This window comes from Cydia splendana, chromosome 21 (assembly GCF_910591565.1).
Source record: "Cydia splendana chromosome 21, ilCydSple1.2, whole genome shotgun sequence".
NCBI lineage: Eukaryota > Metazoa > Arthropoda > Insecta > Lepidoptera > Tortricidae > Cydia > Cydia splendana.
Window position 1 is genome coordinate 1,994,677 of NC_085980.1, and position 19,170 is coordinate 2,013,846.

At 37.6% G+C, this 19,170-nt stretch overlaps 1 protein-coding gene across 2 annotated transcripts; it reads left to right on the forward strand.

The window, feature by feature from the left end:
* Positions 1-1,374: 1,374 nt before the first annotated feature.
* LOC134801155 (protein Star) lies at positions 1,375-13,072 on the forward strand. 2 transcript variants are annotated; one of them, XR_010145632.1, is made up of 8 exons: positions 1,375-1,639; positions 4,108-4,303; positions 6,562-6,746; positions 7,194-7,376; positions 8,084-8,124; positions 8,388-8,514; positions 8,975-10,572; positions 10,691-13,072. XR_010145632.1 is itself a non-coding variant. In XM_063773696.1 (7 exons), the coding sequence occupies exons 1-7, from the start codon at positions 1,628-1,630 to the stop codon at positions 9,095-9,097; spliced, it is 867 nt and encodes a 288-aa protein (XP_063629766.1). In that variant the 5' UTR covers positions 1,375-1,627; the 3' UTR covers positions 9,098-13,072. The 2 variants fall into 2 exon arrangements, 1 of the variants encoding a protein (XP_063629766.1); XM_063773696.1 differs by having other exon boundaries at positions 8,975-13,072.
* Positions 13,073-19,170: the final 6,098 nt, after the last annotated feature.

Consider the following 19,170-nt stretch of genomic DNA (forward strand, 5'->3'; position numbering starts at 1 on the left):
CTCCTCGAACTAGAGCGTGCGCAGCGTGCTGTCATCAAAGTCATGCTAAGAAAACCTTTGAGATCTCCTACCGACTTGCTGTATAATGAAACGGGGATCCTCAGAGTCAGACAATCATTTATTTTCAGCGCAGTATGTTGAGTTCATAAAAGTATTACAAATTTACCGGTAAGAGACCTCATAATCAGCAGACGTATATATAGAGTCCCGGTACCTGCTGTCCATACATCTCACGCCAAGAGGTCTGCTTCCCATATGCACCCATTTATATATAACTCTGTTTGCAAAATTATCGATCTAAAAACATGTACCTTATCAAATGTTAAATCTAAACTCAAAAAATGGTTTGTGACCCTATCCTACAATGATACGGAAAATATAATATGTTCTTATGTTTAGGTCTGTCATCTTCTAGTCATGACTCACTCGCTCTCCTACACCTTTCACTCACACACACACCCACACACACATACATATACACACCCTAAAAGCATACACCTTATCACCCTCTCTCACACATCATTTTAACTAGGTTTAGTTACTGTTACCTACTCTTTTGTAAGCCCCAAGATACAGGCTCAGACTAGTTTGGGGCTTACCGGACACCTTTGTGCATGTGTATTTTATTAATTATTATAAATAAAAATTATTCTATTCTATTCTATAAGAAGCGGCCTTTTACCCGAATTGTCTGTATATGCTTGAGTAAAGTTGTAACCGGTAGTAAAAATTCAATATAAATAAGCATAAATGAGTATATTAAGAATATTCATTAGAAATCATGAACTGTTTTTTTTGAGGTCGGCTTAAATTAAAACAACTCTGGAGTATCAATCCAGAGGCCGTGAGTTCAAGTCTCACCCAAGACAGTAATTTTTCCATTTTTAAATTTATTCTCAGCTTGAAACAACTCTGTTCATGAATGAAAAATAGGGAATATTAGGCAAAGCTCTGCGTGGCACCACTAGCACATACAGTAAACAAACCTCATTGACATCATCAATGACACATCATGCGTCACTAGGTCAATCACATGGCCTACCGTGAAACACGACAATCGAAAGTTCGGTTTCTGCCTCTCTATCACTCTTGCTATCGAATGATTGATAGAGAGGCACTAGAGCACTAGAGGCAGATAAAGAAATTTCGATTTTCGCGTTTCGCGGCAGGCCACCTGTAAACATACCGCCTTGGTGCATCAATGTCATAGTGAAAACTTGTCAAAAAAACTGTTTAAGGCCTAGTATGTATAAGTTACTCTATGGTTTACTAACCAAATTAGTGCTGCACTCTGGCGGCAGATAATTGCAGTAATACTCCCTATTCATGCTATTCTATATGACAACCCAAAATCTACCAAATAGTAGAAAATTTGTTACGCGTCGCGCGTGTGAAACATTGCGGTCACTGACTCATGTTTCTTTTCTTTAGTTCGACTTTTCTTATTTTAAACTTCAAAATGTGTTTTTGTTTTTATTAATATTAGACCAATGCATTCAGAAATCTTTTACGGTAGTGAAGCTTATTGTGTTGTAATTTGAAAGCGAGTGAAACTGCAGCGAACAGTTGCACTGCACCTGCTCTGTTTTTTTTTTATTACGGACGGAAATACACAACAAGCTCTACCATGGCAGAAAAAGTAAGTAAAACTGTATTTTATGGATTCGTTTTTTAATAAAACCTCTTTCGTGTAATTTTTAAGCAACTGCCTAAAAAGTTCCCACGGTTTCACACTTCAAATTGAAAAAAAAATTAACACCTGCTTCTGTTATGTTATCTCAATTATTTTGGTTCGTAATGAAATTGTAAGTGTTTCTCTAAATAAATAATTCAATAAATGGTATAAATATAGTTTTGACGTTCTAAATCAAATTTGTGACATGCAATTATGAAATCATGAGAAGCCATGTATCAGGTTAGGTGCCATAAGTGAAATGATTTAGAATATTTATTATGAAACTACAGTGCTTAGTGTAGTATGAATCATATATCAGTTGTATTTAACTATATTAGGCCATAATACATCTACATCATATTATGCAGGAACCCAGTGACAAAAAATTTAAAACTGTTTTAAAGAAAATGTTGCTTGACAAAGCATACTACTCAATAGATGAATTTCTAAACGACCGGTCACTATTATAATTATGTATAAGTAACTCACCTTATGTACCTACCCACTGACATCTTAAGAATAATAATATTGTAAATGTAAACAATCGTCATATAATTTTATGTTATTTAAGCCTATAATTTGTATAGCTAAATTATAAATTTATTGTAATTCCTATGCTGTCATTGACTAAATATAATAATAATAAATAATTATGATAACCGACATTGAATAGAATGGAATCTTGAATAAAATGATATGTTGATGTTTGTGACACTATGATACAAAGCTATAATTAAATGAAATTTTTACCTGCCATTATAATAAATGAATAATAAATAAATAAGATTAACTCGCACTGTTATGGTAAGTACAGTACAGGGATACATTCGCAATATACCTAATAAAAATAAGTTAAGTTAAGGTACATACCTACTAAAAATATATGTTTTAGTTTAAGGACAATAATATTGTGTGCCCTACAGGGTGTCATGTACCTACCGCTTTATACTTGTAACACCTTACTGTATTATGAACATGACTACAATGAAATGAAATAAAGAAATAAATAAAGAAATAATATCTATTTGAAATTTAAGTCATTGATAGAAAAACAAATCTATGAATCTGCCACTTGAAGGGATAATTCTTAATATGTAAAACTAGTTTTACTTAAGATCATTGTTGGAAAGACCGTTTATAAGCTCTTTTGTCTGTTAAACTCTTGTGTTGGTAAACATACTCCACTTACAAAAGGTCAGCAGAGCAGAAAAAGTGAAGCTCTCCCATTCTGACTGTCTCTGAGCGACATACACAAATACAAGAGCTCTTGCCCTATTTCAAGTTGTCCCAGCAATTCATTTTATATGCCGGTCTTCTCCACATTGGGCAGCAAAATGAGGAAGCCTCTACAAGCACTCCATACTTACTCCATACTTGTATGCATACTCCAGTTACAGATGGTCAGCAGGGCAAACCCCTGTTATACTGAGTGTATCTGAGTGACATACAAGTACAAGGCCAAATATGAGTTCTTGCTTTTGTTTATAAGATTATGACAATCTTCCCAACAAAATTATTATATTCGCCACATTCAGTGGCGGATTTGCCCTAAGGCCCAGTAGGCCCGCGCCTAGGGCGGCAAATTGTGACAAAAGGTTTGCTGATGATAACAAGAAATAACTCAAAATGTAGTCAATATGATGGGTGCTGAGAAAGGGGCGGCTACAGGGCCTGGGGCCTAGGGTGGCAAAGACCACAAATCTGCCACTGGCCACATTGACTTTATCCAGACAATTAAGTCATCATCATCACAGCATCTTTGCAGATGATGGTTACAGCAACTAAAGAGGTAGTCTACAGCCTATGTCAACTGCAGTGACTATCAACCAATGCCCAATTGGCATTTCTTGCCGCAGCGATCACATACGTGTCTTGGCTCCTGGGCTCCAGCAGCCCTTCGAATTCGTTTCCAGATAATTAAGTCACTATAACTTTATTAGCTTCACACTTGACATCCTGGGCCATGTTGCATAACAAACTACAACTAATATTACAAGCGGAACTCCTTTTCTAATTTCACTAATTAAAAAAGGAGTTCCGCTTGTAATATTAGTTGTAGTTTGTTATGCAACATGGCCCTGGTCACAATATCCAATATTCCTAGGAAGTTAGGAAGATTCACAACACTAGAGTTAGACCAAGATAAGTCTGCAACGATTTTGATAGCACACACAGTGCAAGTGGCATTTATAATTCATAATTTCATCATAGTTTGACGGTTAAATTATCACTGGCACTGCGTGTGCTATCAAAATCGTTGCAGACTTGGTCTTGGTCTAACTCTAGTGGCAGTGTCTGTCAAACTACCCAAGGCTTCCTTAATTTTTAACCACCAGAGTGAACTGTTTTACCATGGCTTGTGAAGAAAATTAGATCTATATTAACTCTGCCTTGGAGAATGTTGTTTTATATTTTTTAATTTATATTTACAGAAGATCCAAGAGAACCCTCTGCCCGAGCCAGCGGAACCCGCCCAGCCCAAGCCAGAGCCGAAGCCCCGTTTCTGCATGCCGTCTTTCACAAAAACCCCGCCGCAGGATTTATATAGGCAGCTGTTGCCTGCTATGCTGTTCTTGCTGACGTTTGTGACAGTTATGACCATGTTGCTCACTTATATGGACACTTTTGGTAAGGTTTTTTTTGAATTAGTTCTTTTTACAAGCTCTTAGGGGTCATCCATTAATTACATGACACGTTTAGGGAGGGGGGGTTTCTAGAAAATGTGATATGTTCTGACATTGGTAGCGGGGACTCACAAACTTTGTAACGTCACTTTAACTTATTTAAATTATTTAATTAGTTGTACAGTTAAATAACAAAGTTTTGGAACGATAATCATTTTTATTCGTTTAATTTGCTTTCCTCATCAGTTTTGGGTTATAAAATTACTAAGATTTCTTTTTTCAAAAATATTTTGATAAAATATTAATAATAGGTAAGTACAACCTACTTAATTTGATTTGCCGATTTCCTTGAAAAAATGTGACGTCGAACCAGAGGGGGAGGGGTTTGCCAAATGTGACCAAGTGTGACAATGAGGGGGGGAGGGGTCAAAAAACCTAGAAATTCGTGTGATGTAATTCATGGATGACCCCTTAAACTTGCCGTGTTAATATAGCTAGCCTTGTATTTGTCCTATAATAATTATTTTATAAGAATCTATTTTTATACTTTAATTATCAGTTAAAGCGGTGTATGAAGCGGTGGTGGCCGAGTGGATATGACTTCCGACTTTCGATCCGGAGGTCGCGGGTTCAAATCCTGGCTCGTACCAATGAGTTTTTCGGAACGTATGTACGAAATATCATTTGATATTTACCACTAGCTTTTCGGTGAAGGAAAACATCGTGAGGAAACCTGCAATACATCTGCGAAGAAATTCAAGGGTGTATGTGAAGTCCCCAATCCGCATTGGCTAGCCCACTGGGGTCTATAGCCCAAGCCCTCTCGCGCATGAGAGGAGGCCTGTGCCCAGCATTGGGACGTATATAGGCTGATTATTTTCTTTATTCAATTAGGGTCTTAGGTTAGGATTTTACAAGACCCTAATTGAATAAAGAAAATAATCAGCCTATATACGTCCCACTGCTGGGCTGAGAGGAGGCCTGTGCCCAGCAGTGGGACGTATATAGGCTGATTATTATTATTATTTGTATCTCCGTTACAAACTCTCGGGTTTTTAAGCCCGGTCATTTATAAGGCGTGCGTGGGGATATAGATCCAACACGTAGAGGCCGTTTGGAGAGCTTTGATGTCATGTAGAACGCCTGCTGGAACCCATTCACGGGTACATAAATAGATACCCGTAAACCGGTTTCAGCAGGTATTGGGAGCTATTATAGAAAAATGGAAAGAGTCCTGGTCTATGGTTTAAATTTGGGTGGAAAATAAGTCTGGGCTATTGCTAAGAGTTCCGGACACCTGCCATAACATTGTGTTATACAGTGTTATCGAGGCAGGCGGTGACTCGCCACTCGTTAGATGGGCACCTGATGCGCCATCGTATAGACGGCCAGGCGCAACACCGGCGTGAGCGGCTCAGGGGTGTCGAGAGGTGGTGCTGCGCTTTCTCCGAAGTTACTCGCGGCGTTATGCCCTTTAACACTTCCACCCTTGGAGCATATAGCTCTAGCGACTCCTCTCTGGACGGCCAATGAAGGCAAGCCAGAGCTGAGAGTCCTGCGGGTCCCCTTGGGGTCCACTCCGACCGACGAAGACACGCCGGAGACGGAGACCCTGACCGACTCTCGGGAGCACACGGGTCCGTGGGGTCGTTACTCCCCAACAGCTCGCTACAAGCTGCCCTGCGGGCTTATTATTATTATTATTAATTATCAGTTTGCCTTTATAGGTCCTACAATAATCCACACACCAACACTTATTTAGCAACAGAGTGGTCAAAGCTAGGAACAACCTCCGAGAGGACGTAGTATCGGCCCAAAGTGTCAATGAGTTTAAGAATAAACTAGATAAGCACAATGCAAACTCTACTCAACACTGAAAACTCGGTTGATGGCTCTGGATACAGGCATTATTAGGTATTTCAACTGCCTGCCTGCTTCACAAATAATAAATAAATATCTGGGAGATGGAAAACATATAAAAAACTCAAAAAAAAAAATGCGCGTTTTCCCAGAGATAAGACCTAGCTAGATCGATTTTTACCCCCGAAAACCCCCATATAGCAAATTTCATCGAAATCGTTACAGCCGTTTCCGAGATCCCCGAAATATATATAAATATACATATAAATAAATAAACAAGAATTGACCGTTTAAAGGTATTATATATATATGTCTAGACTTCTAGAGTATGTCTAGAGTTCTAGACCATGTCTAGAGTCCTAGACCTATTCAAAACCTATCTATAAAAAAAAATGTTTACAGCGAGAGGAGCCCAGCAGTTCCGCCTGAACATGAGTCGCGACTACGAGCTAAAGATCCCTCAGGAGTCCGACTACCTGGTCGCGTACGTGCGCCAGTGGCACCTCGGCCCGCGCCCCAACAAGGAGGCGCCGGCGCCCATCTACACGGCCCAGGCCAAACTCCTGGACCAGCTGCTTGGAGAGGTGGTGAGTAACTACTCTGGTTTTTTTTTGTCTCTTGGGTCACTTTTTAAAACATGTCTCCTGGGTCATCTTTCAATATATGTCTTATGGCTCACTCTTCTGGGTAGCTTTTCAATACACGTGTCCCCTGGGTCACTAAGAATATTAAATCACATTTATTTTATTATCTTTATTTAATGTGAATGTGAAAATAAATGCGAATTAATATGTGTTCAAAACGCGAAAGTTTTAAACACTAAGAATATGTCTCGTGGCCACTCCTGGGTCACTCTTTCGTTGAAACTGCCTTCTGACATACTTGAGTTTAGGTTGCCTAAAGTGGATCCTGAAGAAGAAGAGTCATCATAATTCTTTTTCGATGACGAATTATATCATAAAGAAAGGGAATTATTATGTAGATACCTAAATACTATTCTCAATTTCTCACTTTTTCATTTAACAATGTTTCAGTACAACGGCACATTCGTAGAAATCCTCCCCCGTGGACACCGCGACCCTACCACCCTGTTTCTCGAGGTTGAACGGGGTTGGAGCGGACTGGCCGTTCGGGCTGCCCCAAGGGATCATTTAGAGCTGGGCGGCTCAGCAAGGACCCTGAACGCCTGTCTTAGCCCCCTCGACCATCCTATACAGGTACATTTAACAGACTATCTTAAAGTGGAACGTGGCTGGAGTGGTCTAGTTATCCGAGCGGCCCCAAAGGATTACATAGAACTGGGCGACTCTAATAAATTATCTAGATAGAAAAATAACATCTCTGCTTCTCTTTTGCATATTATTTCTCTGACGCTCTCCGTTATGCATATTCTTTTTCACTTCTCTTGCTCAAAAAGTGCACCTTTATGTCGTGCGTAGACGACATAAAATCGCATTTTATGTTCTAGAGCATAAAGTACAATCATCTATTACGACCCTTATTGATTTAGCAATAAAGTCCAAATTCTGCCATACAAACTGCCAGCCCTGCCGGCGCGCCCCCGACCGGCGTGCCCCGCGCCCCCGACCGGCCCAAGAACAATTTTCTTTAGTCTTGAATAAATACGTTAAAATAACCTAAAATATTTGATTTTTTGTATATTTTCCTCGCAATCGAAGTGAAAAGCAGAGTGTACAACAAGGGCATAAATGTCAATTTTTACCCTCGTCTACTATTTTGGTCTTCGCTTCGCTCAGACCAAAAAATTGCCTCGGGTAAAAATGGGTCACTTTATGCCCTTGTTGTACAATCTACTATTTCATTCTCTATAGTTGGAGGGTTGCAACAAGATATGTATTTTTATGGAAGATATATTCCATTCAGCGGTATGTTTTCCAGCAATTTATATTCATTATTTTTGCAGGTTCCCTTCAACGAATCGGATGAACACGATACCTTCTTTAGGTAAGTGATAAAATGATTAATATTTTTTTCAGTTTGCTCTTATGAAGTCATGATTTCTCCTGGATGACTTAAAAAAAAAAGAAAAATGCTTATTGTTACAATAGTTACAAAGTACAAAATGCTTAACTGTTTAGATGTCCTCATAGAATTATGTTACTAGCGTAAACTAGCTTAGGTACAATATTTGTAATGCACAAATTATGTAATGTAAATTGCATTTAATTTGTGTTCCATAATTATGTATAAATTTTCTTTTCCATCAGGTCCCGCGTGCTGTGCTTGCCGCTGTACACGGTGCTGCTCGCGGCGGAGGCGACGCGTGCTCACTACGTACTCCTCGGCGGACCCCCGCACCTACACCATGTGCCCTTCCACAAGGTGCAGCTGCAGGTTAGAACCAAATTTCGCTCTTTTAGATTCCATACGTAAAAAACTGGACTCGCCCACTGAGGGTTCCGGGGTTGTTATAGCGGCAACAGAAATACATCATCTGTGAAAATTTCAACTGTCCAACTTCCAACTATCACGGTTCATGGGATACAGCCTGGTGACAGACAGACAGACAAACAGTGCGGAACCCTAAAAATGGATTACGACGGATATTTGGTAAACCATATACAATTAGAAGGCAGTTACAATCCTCTTAGCTTTTTAAACCACAAACAATTTTGGATGTTTCTAGAAAATTGCTAATTCCCACGAAAGAATGAATGATTTTCGCAAATATAATTTGAAAATTCACAATTTTTGCTTGTTTTTAGAACCATCATTGAAAAGTAATTTTAACAGATGTCTCTATCCATTTAAGGTTTCTTTGATCTATTAAATCAACACCATTTGTTATTGTCAGGTAATCGAATACCGTTCTAACGATGCCGGCGCTCGCAATCAGACAGCGCAGTTCCTTCTCACCAAGAACTACACCGTGGCAGCCACCTTCCCGGATTCCATCATGTTTGCGCTCAACCACTGAGTGAGTTTGTAACTGTCGAATCGCAATAATCGCATACATATGGAAAAACTAAAAGCGAAGGTAAAAAGATATCATTCATGAAAAAGTTTCGTTGATCTTAGAAAAAACCTCCTACAACCTTAGGCGAACCCTACACGTCAATAAATATTGTGATAATTATCATGATATTTATTATGTATCTTGGGCCGGATCACAGCACACCCTACACCATCAATACGGATCGCGTCAGTACGAAGCGTTCTTTGTACGAGGCAGACGTGGTGGACTCTAGACAGAGAAAAATTAGAGCTTGTTTGGCAATAACTGTAGCCCTTTCTTTAAACAAACGAGTAAAAAGAAAGCGATAAATATCAAACGCGACACTATACGCAAGATAAATATCACGATCCAGGATCTAGGATCAGATCACAAGCATTTCCAGAAACCCAGCGAAATATTGTGATCCGTCAATACACTACCCTACACGTCAATAAATATCGTAAACCGTATAATTGACGGATCACAATATGGATCTTGCGTGTAGGGTTCGCCTAAACACCCTCTCCAACTTCTCTGGTGATGCGGATGTCCATAGGCGGCGGCAATCGCTTACCATCAGGATTCGCCTGCTCGTTTGCCTGCTATATCATAAAAAAACACCAATTATCCATTTGTTTTTGTGTTTGGCGATGTCTCCTGGGTTACCCTCGAAAAGTATCAGCAAATAAATGTTGTCTACTTTAAACGTTGCAGTACCATACATGGTTCCTTTATGTAGCTATATCATAGTTGTCTCCTGGGTCACGGAGCGGAATAGCAAAAACGACAAGTCTATAAAATTCACTCAATATTTGTATGCGATTCGACGTTAAAACAATGTTTTGTGATCCATAATAATAATAATAAATAGTTATTAATCTCAAATGATATGAACTAGACAAGGAACATTTTCTGTCAAGTGCCTTAGGAGTCAAATAAGATGGTTTATACACATCTTAATCAAATCTGTAACTGCACCCAGGTTCAAAGACCAATTATTACTAAAAGTTTAGCGTGAAACAGCATATGACGCTTGAAAGATTTATTTCTAACTGCCTCTAATGGGTGGTCTATTTTTTTAATAAACATTAACGTCAAAATTACAGATTAGTTGGGTTCGACTTCGACGCTAAAAACCTCAAAATGTAAAAAATTAAGACTCAATTTCAACTATCTATTCTACAGATTTGGTTAAAATGTGTATGGCACAGTAAAGTAACCATTTCTGGACCTTACTCTATACGAAATAAAGTCTGAAATGGTCGCTTTTGTGTAACATAAACATCCAGCAGCTACGTTGCTCATTGATACACTGATTTACGATAATCACATGTTAAGTCACTTTTATTGAATGCACATTAATATTAATTAAATCGTGTAAAGTATCATGGAGTTATAAGATTTCAAATAATCGCGTTTATTAAGAGGAAAGGGGACGTCACGTGACCGCTTCTCCCGTGACAACTGTCGATATAAGTTGAGTTCTGCCGTTCTCGAGAACGTTCTCCGGTTATTATGGGGAATATTCTCTGGCGAGAATGTTCCCCATACAAAACAGAGAGTGTTCCCGAGAAGGGCACAACTATGGATATAAGTTATTGAAAATATTAATAACTCCATTAGGAACAGTATGCGGTGAAAATAGAATGAAGAGAAAATTGTCATTGCCATTCATGTTGACATATGCCTTGTGTGTCCTTGCCTTAATATTTGAACTGATAAAGTTGAAATGTTATCAAATTATCCTTTTTATGGAAATTTGACAATCTGGTAATGACAGTGTCTATCCAATTCAATTGGTGACGTTTATTCTATTAGGTGGATAACGCAATCCACCATCCGCCTGCTCATAAGTCACTCTGGCGGCAGATTAAATAAAGCAACACCTAAAATATTTTAATTGTGATATTGTGTGATATTCCATGGTACCGCTAAGAAAAAAAATCTCTTGTCCCCTGGGTTACAAAATGTTACTTACGAGACATTCCCTGCTTAAAATGAACTCAGTTGACGCAAAAGTCGTATACATTTTTAAGAAACTTTTCCGTTCAAATATTATAGATAAAGGCGGTAAAGAGAGACAATAATGATTGTTAGGTTGTGTCTGTCACGGTGTTACTAACAAAAGTTTAATAATAGCATTTTTGCAAAAGTATTAATAAAGTATTGGCTTACCTTAGCTAGGAATTTTGGCACTTGTACACAATTAAAATTTTACACGCATTTTAGGACACGAACTGATTCGTTGCGTTTTTCATACATTAGTATTATTTTATTGTGAATTTCAGTGACAGTACGCAGTAAAAAATACATCAACTTTATACCCAGGTTATATTTCGATCAAAAACTCTTGTCTTATGTCAAAATTAGTCACTTAATATCTTTTCAGTGTTCTTTTCATTAATGTCAAGGAATTTATTGGATGTGAAGTTTGCTAAAATGCAGTTTGTTTCTAATAACAAAAAAACTACCTACGTAACCATACATAAAATACAAATATTAAATGGTTGATTTTTGCAACCAAATCAAATCAGAGTATAGGTTAGGCAATTTTACTGTAGCTGTTACATGAGTAATGAATGATCAATATTGATTTCCATCCAAATCGGTTGTGTGATTATCAGACCACAATGATGTCCAGTGTTTTTTGGGTGGGTCAACTTTTTTTTGTTATTCTGTCCCGTTAGCCAGGAGACACTATTGTCTCCTGGCTAACTACTACTTTTAGCGTAGTTTAGAAATGTTATACTACGTTCTACTTATATGCTAAGAAAATGATCCATTGTGGAACGGGCTTATAATTCTCATAAAAATGTAGGGTAGCTGCTATAGTTATTGGCCACTCTTAACAATAAGGCTTCAATTGGCTTGTTTCTTTCTGATTTATTAGGAATGGCCAATATCTATAGCAGTCACCCTATGTTTGGTTACTTTAAATACCATGGCAACGAGTGCCAAAAAAAGTTTATCCACCCTTTTATCTTAAGTATTTCTATTTTATTTAATCCGTGGTTGCTATTTTAATTATTTTAAATATTGTGTCATTCCAATTATGCCGATTCCTCTCTATTATTTAATTTAAAAGACTGAATATTGAATATTTTGTTTTAATATTGAGAAGTCAATCTTGGTAACTTTGGATTTTTGTATACATTTTAAATCGCATTTCAAATAAAAACGATCACAGTTCACAGGACCTAAGAAAGTAAATAAGGATACTAAGGGCCACCCCACATCTAGCGTCTTTCGAGCGTCGGCGTCTACAACTCTATGGCCTTGCTCGACGCAACGTCGACGCAACGTCGACGCAACTGCGCAGCGACGTCATTTTCCATAGCGCTGACCGACGCCGACGCCCGAAAGACGCCAGATGTGGGGTGGCCCTAAGACCTATACAGACCGTCTGTATAGTCACCTGCAATAATATGTTACTCTTCGAAGGCCGCAAAAATATGTGACACGCTCTTATGGCTCTACAAATAATATCGTGTCCGATATTTTTGCGGCCTTCGTTGTGTAACATATTATTACAGGTGACTGTACCGGTCCTAAACGTCTAAGCGCCCCTTGCACCATCTCAGTAACCCGGGGTTAACAGGTTAAACCGTTAACCCAGTGTCAAATTGTACTGGTAACCATGGTAACTCCAGGTTTACCCGGTTATCCCCAGGTTAGTGGGATGGGGCAAGTAGCGCTTAATACATAAGAAATGTGTTCAAAGTTACCAAGATTTTCTGTAACAATGATCAATATTTTTTTACAATATTTAAGTGGATTTAATGATTATTAATGATATAATTAATTAATGAACTCAGAATAACGATTAAGTGATCACGATGACAATGAACGGTTTTATCGATTAAATTATAATTTTAGTTCAATTGATAATTTTAAGATTTTTGTGTTAGGCTTAGTTTTATGCGCTCAATTTTTCTCAAATAAATGGCTTTAATGAAATCGTCTTTTATTGCGCTCCCTTAACTTCTTTAATCTTCCCTTAATATCTGAACACGCACTCTAACACCTTTACAATAGAGGCTGTTCAGATATTTGTGAGTATCTTGGCCGCTCCGATATATCTGATGGCAACTGTACCTATTAACCTTTTGGACGCCAATGACCGATATATCCGCACCGCAGGTTCAACGCCAAAGACCGATTAATCGGTCACAGACCACAGAGCAACATAGACCTACGTGCATATGCATAAAGTTCAATTTCAGTTTGACACTTCGGTGACATGGCGTCCGCGTGACAGCTTTTGTGTTTGACACGGCGTCGAAAAGGTTAATAAGGTTATTAGCTCCAAGAGTCTAGGCTTTTAAATAGAACTAGGGTCGGGGGCTAAAGAGCTAAATAGGCTTTATCTTTTAGACGTCAAGAGATGAGGCGAGCCCTTAAAAAAAAAACCGGCCAAGTGCGAGTCGGACTCGCAAACGAAGGGTTCCGTACCATTATCTATAAAAAAAACGGTCACCCATCCAAGTATGTTGCCAATTGCCATCCAAGTTGCTTAACTTTGGTCAAAAATCACGTTTGTTGTATGGGAGCCCCACTTAAATCTTTATTTTATTCTGTTTTTAGTATTTGTTGTTATAGCGGCAACAGAAATACATCATCTGTGAAAATTTCAACTGTCTAGCTATCACGGTTCGTGAGATACAGCCTGGTGACAGACAGACGGACGGACGGACAGCGGAGTCTTAGTAATAGGGTCCCGTTTTACCCTTTGGGTACGGAACCCTAAAAAGAGCTTTAGCTTTTAAGGCTCGAGTCTTTGGTTCACTAACGGCTATCTATCCTATATATCCTTCCTTGCCTATCCGGCAATGGCGACTCCATCAACAATTCTTATCCGGATTATGAAATGCCCTAATTTGGCTCGCAAAACCAAACTTTGTCTTGAAGCTGCGGTCACACGATGCGCAATGGAGTTGTCCCTTCGAGCAACACCGGCTTCCGACACATCGGAAGGGAGGGGCCCAAGCGATATCTCACCGTACAAATCTTTCTGCCATTTTTCGCGGGGGGAAAGGTGCACACAGTCGCACTTCTAACACACTTACATGCAAAATCCAATCTGTAATGACGACACAAATACATAGAAAATGACACACGTCAAAGACAAATCTTGCAAACCTCGATCTCTTTTTGTGTACGGACGGGTGACAAGTGTCACAACACGCACACTAACACATTTTCGTTGAAGTATATGTTATTGTATTCTGAGAGATGAGAAGTCGGATTTGTCGCTCGACCGATCCGCAATTTGTACTGAGCGAGCAAAATCGATAAATCCAACAATTACATGAGACTAAAATATAATAATTGTGTTGTAATTAAACGTACATGATATGTAAAAAAAATATTACATGTGAAATGTAACACTTTCTTTTTGTAAATTTGATGTCCCCGACCTCTTTTTATAACAAAAAACCGAGCAAACAGGCATTTTTGTGCAGCAGTGTTCACGCGCGCGTCTGGACTCGGTCTAGTGAAAAATCCAAGTGCAACTAGTTTTATTACCCGCGCTAGATTAGATTGACGCGCTAATCTTGTACCTCGGCAGAGGGGAAATAGTGCGAATGCCGCCTCCCTTCCGTGTTGCTCGAAGAGTTGTCCAGTCGAGTTGCGGGTGTAATATATGTAGGAGGGTCGCGTCTTGCGGACAAGACGCTTAGCATCTAGGTCTTCCAGACGCTGCTGCTCAAATTGATCTATACTTTCTACCCACCCATACGTACTAAACCAGTTGTAGCAAAAATGTAGGTCCGCCTATTTCGACCCATATGACTATGATGCTAATGCGTGCCTCTACCTATTGAACTAAGACATTTGGACAAATAAAAAAACAAGTAATGGGTATTATATTATTTATTCATGTATATTTAATATAATAATTGTCCTCAAATTTACAATAAACGCCCATTCCGACCCACCGGTCCAACCAACATGTGATGATAGTTACTCTAAAAATTCGTTACTTTTATGATAACCACCTTTATTATACTCCATTGAAACATACACTTGATATTTTGTGCGAATACCGCCCACGCTTAATGATATAGTAAATATAGTAACCCATTTTATAGAAAAGTGACCCAACTCTAAAGTATTTTTAGACGTTTGCAAAAAAAATAGGAGAAAATGTAATTTTATTGGCTATGTGCACCATACGGTCGGGCGTTGTTGTGTATAACTTATGTTGGACATTTATGCCACAGCGTCCGCTATGATGAATTTGCCTACCCACCAGGTACTGCACATAGCCAATATGAAGGTGTGTAATTTTATTTTGAGTTAAGTCACAAAGTTAGTTCAACATTGTCTTATTTGGAAAACTATACCATTAAAGCGTGTGACAGTAACTGCGTAACATTGAAAACTAAACTAAAAATAAAATATTACAATAATCAACTAGAAATAAATTTTAATCATAATTATTGCTTTTAAATATCCATCCATTTGAAATAAGTGGAAGAACTATCGAAATTAATAGAAATTATATACAGTCTAGGTACATGATACTTAAAATAAATTCAAATCTATAATAAGGGCTTATTATTCAAACCATTGATAAGTTTAAAACGTAAGTATGAATATGAACATTTCATCCGCGTATTTTACAATTTTAGTAAATTCAATCGCTTTCGTGAAATGTAAGTATTTAATCTAACAATAATTTATCTGGCATTTGAAAAAACAAGCCATACAGGTTTCAGTTGAATGATTAATTGATTAGAGTTAACTTTTATGTAAGTAGTAGAAGAAAAAACAATTCTAAAAACTAAGTATGCACCAGGAATTAAAGAAGCACGTCATATAACTCCAAAACAACTGTACAAAAAATCTACTCCATAAGGAAATGACATTTCTTCAACCAAAAACGTCACTTTTGACACTGACAGATCAGTATCATAATTATAGGAAATAGATAGAAGAACTAAAACTCTGTTTTGAGGAGGATTTTATAGCCGGTCAAACAAGAAAAGGCGCGAAATTCAAATTTTCTATGGGATGATAGCCATACGCTCTTACAATTTTAAATTTGCCGCTCTTTTCTACTCACGGAAATTGCTTGACAGAGTATAGTTTACATTGGAGGATTGTTGCTGGGGCTATTTTATTTGATTGGTTCATAACCACCGAAGTAAGAGCGGAGAATGACTACTTTCCAGGAAAATATATTATATTTTATTTAGCAATTTTGAGCATTGGTCCCAATGGTGATTTATTTCGGCCCTCGCTCTTTCTACGATTGTTATTTGTTTTTTTTTTAGAATTAGAACGAACTTTTCAGAAATAAATGAACTAGTCCTATAGATCTATACATGTATAGGAAATATGTCGTACCTAAATAATAGTGATAACGTGGGAATTACATTTATGCATTCAAGCCAGCTTAAACGCTTCGCACACCTTATTTCAGTCGTCCTAACTGGCATCCTTAGGATCCTAAGATTTTTTTCTAATTAGTGTAGTCACTCTTTCTAAACTCGATTACACCTTTACGATTTAGGATTATGAATACAGTAACATGTGTGAAGCGCTTTAACCTTTGAGCATTTAACCCTTTATAAGGCATAAGGGTGTCAGAAATTATGCAAAATTGAACCCTATCACTTTTCAAAAATCGTGTGGGAAATATATTCCCTCTGCCTTATAAAGGCTTAAAAACAGTTTTGACCGAGACTTCAACGGTCAAAAACATTTTAAAATGTTGAAAGATTTAAATGATTAGATGATGTAAATCTAACTTGTAATTAATCCACTCCTTTAAAATATAAGTAGCTAAATGTTCTATTTACTTAGTTAAAAACATAACTACTACAGGACTATTACAATATTATAGCTGCCTAATACACAACTCAGTTCTACCAAAAATACTACATTTGGAATGAAATTAAATGCAAAATTTGCAGAATTGTGTAGACAAGTGGAATTTTTAATATACTATACATAAAATCTCATTAATAAGAAATTAACCTTTTTAAAGCCACCCTAACAAATTACGCAAATAAAAATTTGAAAAGTGTAGGATGACTAAATAATACATTTCGATAAAAAATATAATCAAAATCTACCTAAATAAGTACATACAGTATACATTTCACACCATTCGTTTACTATTTTATAATTTTAATTTACATTGCCTTAACACGATAAAACGGTATCATACTTAGTGAAAAATAAATTCAGACTAACAACCTAACTTTCGGGAGCATTAAATTTATAAAGCTTCGGTCTTTAGGAATGAACTTAGGTATTCCTAGACACATAATTTCAGACCCTTTTTTAAGCCCAAAAGTTAGATCTAAATTTATTTATACCGCCAAGAAGACCCAATGACAACACTTATTTTACTTACCGCTAAGTTTTGACACTACTAAGATTATTATCAGAAGCTGGTATAAAAATATTCTATCGTAACACCAAACATCTAGCTGCCCGATTTGAACTTTAATACGTCAATTAATTAATACACATCTAATCCATATCGTTTCTACATATATAAATTGACATATCTTAAAGTTCGAATCGGGCCGTACTATCGTACTACGTACGTTCGTACATTGCCGTACTTTACCATAATATTAAATGAGTCTTCCTATCACCCATGAACTTGTCATCTGAAGCCGCGTTTTCACTTCGGTACCTACTGTTCTGAACTTCTGAGCAGTCGTTCTGTCAGTAAATGGAGTCCCTTGCATCAATAGCAAAGATATAACTCCGTATAAGATAAATAAAGTCTAAGAAAAAACGTGCCTCCGAAAATCAAGAAAAGTTTGTGCTCGAAAAGATGGCGCCATACCTTTTTTATACTTTAACAATTTTATGAAAGAACAAGGATCGAAGTCAAAAAGGCGTTCTAAAAGTTTTAATCCTGTGTCAAGAATTCAAGATGGCAGTCAATTTATAGTTAGGGAGGCGAATAGGGGAATTTTCGGCAATACTCGAGCGTGGCAGTTTAAGATATGAGAGATACCTTAGACCTAATAGAACAACCTTGTAAAGTATTTAGCTCTATATGTAGTGACGCGCGCCTAGGATAGACGATCAGATTAGTAAAAAAAAATGGATAGTCTGAAATACTCGAGCTGAGGCGCTCGAGTATTTCAGACTATCCATTTTTTTTTAAGATATTGGGGGTTGATTTTAGTGTTTTAAGACTAAATTTAACTAATCTGACGATAAGTCCTTGACGCCGCCGAGTTATAGGGTCGCGAACTTGTAAAAAAAAAACGTTAATCCGGCATTCTCGAGCGCGATTTTTTTATTTTTTATTTTGAAGAATATAATCTAAAACTTACTAAAAATACAAAATCTGCCGGTTTCCGCATGACCGGAAGTGTGGAGGAGCCATTTCGTCTTCCTAAGAACGCGTTGCGGCATATAAGTCGCGAACGATACATTTTACAAAAAAAAAGTTTAAATAAACAAAAAAGGTAATTTTATTGTCATTCTTAAATTGCCCGTTTTATCAAGGAGAAAGAAAGGAAAAAAAAGAAACCAAAAAACCTTTTTCGGTCAGATTAAGAGAACCCACCAACATTTTTGTCAGATTAAAAAAATATGCTTTCAGGATACCGAGATAAACCTCCCCTATGAAAATCTGACGCGCTCGAGTATTTCAAAAAAACTTTTTTTTTTTGCATTTTCAAAAATTCATCGTAACTTATCGTCACGCCGAAATCGTCAGTTTTTTTAAAGGAAGCTTCCTTGGGGCCTACTTAACACCCCTTCCGAAAATCTGACGCGCTCGAGTAAATTTTTTTTTTTTGCATTTTTGACTACTTTATATGCCTACCCCCACCACGCAAACCGGCAGATTAGTATACCGTTGTTATCAGAGGCACTCGGGGCATACGTAGTATGAATATCTGACGCGCTCGAGAACTGTTTTTTTAACATTTTTGAAAAACCGTACACGCCAAACCCACCGCTAAAATGGTTTTTGCCATACGAGCTTTTCTTTTCGAAATTATTTTATCTTTCGATTTTGATAGGTCTCGACGGCGCCGTTGAATTACGCCATTTAGCTACCTCGCCTCCCT